This window comes from Nyctereutes procyonoides, unplaced genomic scaffold (genome assembly GCF_905146905.1).
Source record: "Nyctereutes procyonoides isolate TBG_1078 unplaced genomic scaffold, NYPRO_anot_genome, whole genome shotgun sequence".
NCBI classification, from domain to species: domain Eukaryota; kingdom Metazoa; phylum Chordata; class Mammalia; order Carnivora; family Canidae; genus Nyctereutes; species Nyctereutes procyonoides.
In genome coordinates, this window is record NW_026575125.1 from 66500850 (window position 1) to 66507291 (window position 6442).

The 6442-nt window shown below is 34.5% G+C and overlaps 1 protein-coding gene across 1 annotated transcript; it reads left to right on the top strand.

Annotated features, from left to right (window-relative positions):
- Positions 1–3482: 3482 nt before the first annotated feature.
- On the top strand, positions 3483–4190 carry TGIF2LX (TGFB induced factor homeobox 2 like X-linked). The gene has a single exon (XM_055338055.1). It carries the CDS (start codon positions 3483–3485, stop codon positions 4188–4190), a length of 708 nt encoding a protein of 235 aa, XP_055194030.1.
- The last annotated feature ends 2252 nt before the right edge of the window (positions 4191–6442 follow it).

Below are 6442 nucleotides of genomic sequence, written 5' to 3' on the forward strand. Positions count from 1 at the left end.
ATTTTTCCACAAGTATTGTAAGGTAAGTGGTTAAAGGAGGTTGATAGTACTTGTATTTTGATTGAAAAAAGACACAAAGAAATATTTAAAGAAAATTGACATAATTACAATATTGAGATTTCCTACCCAAGAAATAAATGATTTTGCAATTTATCAATATCTCATTTTATGTTCTTAAATAGAATTTAAATTTTGTTTCAGTATGATCCCTGAATAATACTTTCTAATTTTATTCCTAGACATTTTATATCTTTATTCTTGTTATGATTATGAAATAGATAATTTCCCCAATATATTTTCTAAATGATAATTATTGGTGTATGTTAAAGTTTATCATGTGTTTTTTTGTAACTGGCTACATCACCTAACTCTTATTATTTGTAATAGTTTCTCAATCGATTTTTAAATATTTCCTAAATGGCTCATCATACCATCAACTAATCATTCTATTTTATTTCCTTTTCTTACATATATTACAAATTTTTTATTAATTCCATTGACTTCAATGTCTAAACAATGATACAGTCGTGAAAATAGATACTTTTTCCTTGCTCATGAAATAAAAAGAGTAATTTTTACTACTAAGTATGAATTGGGGTATTGGTGATTTTATCTCCTTACAAATCTGAGTTAGGCTAAGAAAGCGTTAGTTGAATTTACCAGAACGTTCTACATTTTCTCTTCCTAACTTGTCAACACTCCTTCAATTTGGGGAGGTTTTTTAAAGATTCTTGTTATTATTCATGAGAGAGAGAGAGAGAGAGAGAGAGAGAGAGAGAGAGAGATGCAGAGACACAGGCAGAGGTAGAAGCAGGCTCCATGCAGGTAGCCTGACGTGGGACTCAATCCAGGGTCTCCAGGATCACACCCTGGGCTGAAGGTGGAGCTAAACCACTAAGCCACCAGAGCTGCCCTATTTGGGGAGTTTTTTGATGGCTTCCTGAATATTCCTTCAATCCATTTCAAAGTGTAAAGTATCTGGCAGATATTATCAAGATACTTTACAGTATGATAAAGTCTATGCACTTAACATACTCTATTTTCAGACTTGGCAAAGTCCCATTACCACAGCATCAATTTTTGCTTCTTTTATATCACTGTGTTTTGTTTGAGGAAATGTTTGTTTGTTTGTTTTAGGTTTAGTTTTTGGCTTTTTGTTGCTTTTCTCAATTTTCCTTTGCATTATTTCATTTCTTGGAAGTAAAAATTTAAGCTATTCTTTTTTTAACTCTACAGATAGACTAACGTAATTTGGAAAGTAGAACACTCAAACTGATATTGAATTATAAGTAGATTACCAGAAATGATAAGCAACAAGGTATAAAAGACTTCAGTCTTGCCGTGCTTTACATAATTTGAAAATTAAGCTGCATATTACAGCATAATACCATGTTCACTTATTATACAATCATGAGAAGACACTTTTTCAGAGTTATATGCAAATAAATCATTGCTTATAGATATACAACATTATTTTCAATAAGATCCCATGATATTTTATGTTGGAGGAACCAATGAAGGAAGAAAAAATCTCATAGTAATCATTTAAATAATTTGAGCTCCTTAGAAATTTTAAAGAATTGGATGAAAAGAATACCTCACTGTCTTAAATATCTTTTTAATTCATATTTTGCATCCTCAAAAACTTAAAGAAAGGCAACCAGATTCTATACAGTGTTTCTATGGTTACATAATGAAACAAAATCATGTTTTTTTAGATTGTTATTAAAGGGTTTCTTACTAATTTTTATCACCTTACTTTCCAGATTTTTCTATATACCTACAGCTAGTTTTAAAGGAAAAAAATCTCCCAATTGCTGGGGGATAATTTTGAACCACCATGATATTCCTTTTCAAGGAGATTAATAAAGGAGTTATTAAAAATCAGGAATGTAGATCTTGTCATTTAGAATAAATCAGTGATTTAAATATGTGCAATTCTGTCAATCCTTCAGCAGACACCTGAATCACAGAAATACAAAGATATTATACAAGCAACAAGTGATGGAGGATATGTTACTAGAAATCATAATGGCAGACAAGAGTAGTTTCAGAGAGCATGGGCCGGGCATGTATTGGTAGGAAATAACTATAGGAAATTAGTTTTCATTCTGAATAGAAAACATTCTATTAACCCAAAAGACCAATGGAAATAGTAGCACTCACAGAGTATTCCAATGAAGACCTCCAATTTAGCCAACATATGCATTCTCTGTTTGTTGGGAGCTTTGCTAAAATGACTATTAGATTTGATTGTGTATTTCAATTGGTTCCCCTTTCAATAAGTTTTAAACAATGAAAGTCAGCACTGGTAAGATTACTAACAGCCAAAGGATTAGTAGATAATATTCTGATGCCCAGCCCAGTGACACCAAATAAGAACTCTTAAGGGTGAAGTGATATTGTCCTTACCAAATAGAAACTGTAGATTATATGTAATTCTTAAGATGATGACCTGGAGTTTTCTTTTGAGAAACCTCTGAAATTAGCAATCAGTAATACCACAGAGTATCCTTAAAAAGTCAAAGATTATGATTGTCTTCTAAGTGAATCATAGTGTTCTGAAAGAACCAGCACTTGTCTTCAGCTCTCTGAAATTAAAATGTATGATTTATAAATTATTTTCATCTGATTCAGAGGTAATTTCTATATATTTAAACTATCAATAGAGATTTAAATAATCTAAATCTGTAATCACCATTTTTTCTTGAGTCCTATCTTGCTCCATGTTTTTAAAAACTTCTGACTGAAGCTTCAAAGAGAATTATCAAACTGGATGCCATAGCCCAAAGTATAGACATAAAGATCCTGATGGCATAGTGAAGTCATATCAAAGCTGAACATTTCAAGGCCATAAAGAAAAATTGAAGGGACAGGGTGTCAAATATATCTATCTAGGTAAAAATTACTCTTAAATCAGCTTTAAATATGGAAGGAAGGGGTCAGAATATACCACTTAAACTCTCCTTTTATTGTGGTTAATTTTTAATAGATAAGTTACTTTTGATATATGTATATAAGCCAATATGCAAGTATAAGGAAAAAGAAGGAAGAACAATAATCAAAGTAAAGTCAAAAAGGAATAAAATGAGGAACCTATGTATCTATGTATAAGCTAGATTTAACCAATAGAATTAGAACTCATTAATTAGCAGAAACTAGTGATAACAGCAGAGAAAAATCTGGAGAGCTTTAAATTGATGAGATAAGAATAAATGCATTTGAATCTATGAAAAAAGAACAGGTAAAAGAAGAACTAGGAAATGGGGGGGAGGGGCAGCATATAGGGCAGAAAGGATATGACATCACAAAGCCCACTAGCTCAAAGCAGTTACTAACACTGTTTATCTGCTTGGGAAGCAGAAGGTGAGACGTCCCCTTAGAGAACGGCCCATGTCTTCCTCACTGGTTCTTCCAGATCCACGTTAGTCCTAACTCAGGCATTCCTAATTCCCAAAATAGTGAAGACCAGCCTCATGAGTATGGAAGCCACTGAAGAAACCCCAGCAGATAACCAAAGCCTGACTGAAGGCACCTCAGTCACATTGAATAGGGACACTGGTGCAGATAAAGTTCTTGCTTCACTAGAGGGCAAGAGGAAGAGAAAAGGGTACTTGCCAACTGAGTCAGTGAAGATCCTCCGAGACTGGCTGTATGAACACCGGTTTAAGGCCTACCCTTCAGAAGCAGAGAAGCGAATGCTGTCTGAGCAGACTAATTTGTCTTTCCTGCAGATCTCTAACTGGTTTATCAATGCCCGCAGACGTGTTCTTCCAGAAATGCTTCAACAGGATGGAAATGACCCCAACCAGACCATCATATACCACCAAAAAGGCAAGGCTGCTGATGTGACCCATGAGCAGAGCACAGATTTATCTCCACAGTCCAGGTCAGGGCCGAGAGGTCCAGACAAGATGCAGTGCCTGCCCTTGAGCCTCCTTCCAGTGGGCCAGAAGACAGAGGAGAAGCTGCTAGATTCAGAGTTGTCCCCAGGCCAGAAGCTGACCCCAAAGGCCCAGCCAAATAAAATGATCAAGTTTTCCACTAGTGAATCCTTGCTTATGACATCTCCCAAACCTGTGTTAACAGAGGAGTACAAGGACTTCAGTAGCTTCCAGCTGCTGGTTGATGCAGCTGTGCAAAAAGCTGCAGAACTGGAGCTACAGAAGAAACAAGAGCCCAATCCATGATGTCCAATGTCCCTGAAAAGCTCAAGTTGCCAGTTCCTTGTCTACAGTGGTAGATCCATTTATGTTCCCCCAGCTAACTCATAGTTTTACCTTTTATAGAGACATTATTCTTCCTAGGAATTTTATGAGAGCCATCACTGGCTATTAGGACTCAATTCTCTAGCTATTTCAGCGTTTCCAAATGGACTTGTCATGATTGACACTAAAGTAAAGATATCTTCTCTACTTCTACTTCCTCCTACGTTTAAAGGCTTCAGACAATCACACACCTGAGACTAGACACGGTGCTAATGAATCTTCAGAACCCTTGCTTTGTTTTTTCTAGCCAGACTTTATTGTCCTAGGACTGCTGCAGATACAGAATCACCAATCTTTCTCCCTCTCTCTAACTTTCCTTGTCAATTAGCATGAATAATGGAAAAGAAAGGCTCTATAAAAGATGACTATAACAGCACTGGCATAATTTTAATGTTGAGCTTTTTGTGAAAATATCAACTTTATGTTTTCTTTTGTAAGTTTATTGACAATCTTAAAGAGTAGCTAAATTTATGCAAGAAGTAAGCATGAGCATCAAAATACAGTGAATTCATAAACATGTTACAGATAAGGATGCACTCTTATTTGGTGTACTAGAGAAAAGTATGCAGTAAATATAGGAAAATTCTATGTGGTAATTTCCTGCTGTTGCAGTATAGTGTTAGACAGTATAGTGTTAAACACTATTTAAACAACTTCTTTGTTTCTTTTCATTTTGTTTTGCTTTGTTTTTTTGAAGGGCTTAAACAACAAATTTATTTTCCACAGTTCTGGAGCCTGGAAGTCCAACCTCAAGATGCCAACTTGATCACATTATTATGAGGGCTCATCTCTTGGTTCGTACCCAGCATCTTGTATCTTGTATGATGAAAGAAACTAGCTCTCCCGGGAGCATCTTTTATAAAGGCATTTACCCCATTCAGAGAGGTCTACCCTTATGACCTAAGCCCCTCCCAAAGCCTTAGCTCAAATATAATCATCTTTGGGATGTTTTCAACACATGATTTTAACATATGAATTGCGGGGGGGGGGACACAAACATAACAGGAAATAGTAATGTGTACGTGCTAAATATAAAAATATTATGGTACCATTTAAATATGTTAAGTGTTAAATATCTATATATGTATTTAACATTTCAGTTGCTGCTTATTGTCCTTAGGATAAAATATAATTTATTTTTAAACACTTTTTTAAAATTTGAATGCAATTGACACACAATGTTGCATTACTTTCAGGTGTAAGCACAATATAGTGCTTCAATTTCTCTTTATGTTATGTTCACCACAAGCATGGTTACCAACTATCACAATGCAATACTATTACAACATAATTGATTACATTCCTTATATGGTGCATTTTATTTCATGACTTATTTATTTCATAACCGGAATTCTGTACTTCCACCTTCCCTCATTCCTTTTGCCCACTGCCCCTTTTACCTCTGGTAGCCATCATTTTGTTTTCTGTATTTATAGGCTTGACTCTGCTTTTTGTTTATGCATTTGTTTTGTTTTTGAGTCCATATATGAGTGAAATCATGTGGTACCTATCTTTCTCAGTTTTACTTTACTTAACACAATACCATCTATGTCCATCAATGTTACAAGTCACAAGATCTTATTCTTTTTTACAGTGTCAATTTGCCTATTGAAGGACACTTAGGTTGCTGCCATATCTTGGCTATTATAAATAATGCTGAAATAAACATAGGTGCACATAGATCTTTTTGAATTAGTGTTCTCATGTTGGGTACATAAACAGTAGTGAAATACTGGATTGCATGGTATTTGTATTCATAATTTTTTGAGGAAACTCCATAATGTTTTTTACAGTGGTTGTACTCATTTACACTCCCACCAATAGCACAAGAGGATTCCTTTTTCTTTATATCCTCACCAACACTTATTTGTTTTTTGCTTTTTCTTTTTTGCCATTCTGACAGATGTAATGTGATGTTTCATGTAGTTTTCATCTGCATTTCCATGATAATTAGCAATATTGAGCATCTTTTCATGTTTTTGTTAGCCATCTATTGGTATTCTTTAGAAAAATGTCTATTCAGGTCCTCTGCTCATCTTTTAATCAGGTAGTTTGTTTTTGAGTTGTGTATGTTCTTGATATATTTTGGATAGTAATTCTTTACTGAATATATCATTCACAAATATCTTCTCTCAGTAGATTGCTTTTTTTTGTTTTGTTGATGGTTTCCTCCA

Bases quoted from the DNA above. Each gene is read 5' to 3' on its own strand.
- TGIF2LX (XM_055338055.1), top strand. From the start codon at position 3,483: ATGGAAGCCACTGAAGAAACCCCAGCAGATAACCAAAGCCTGACTGAA.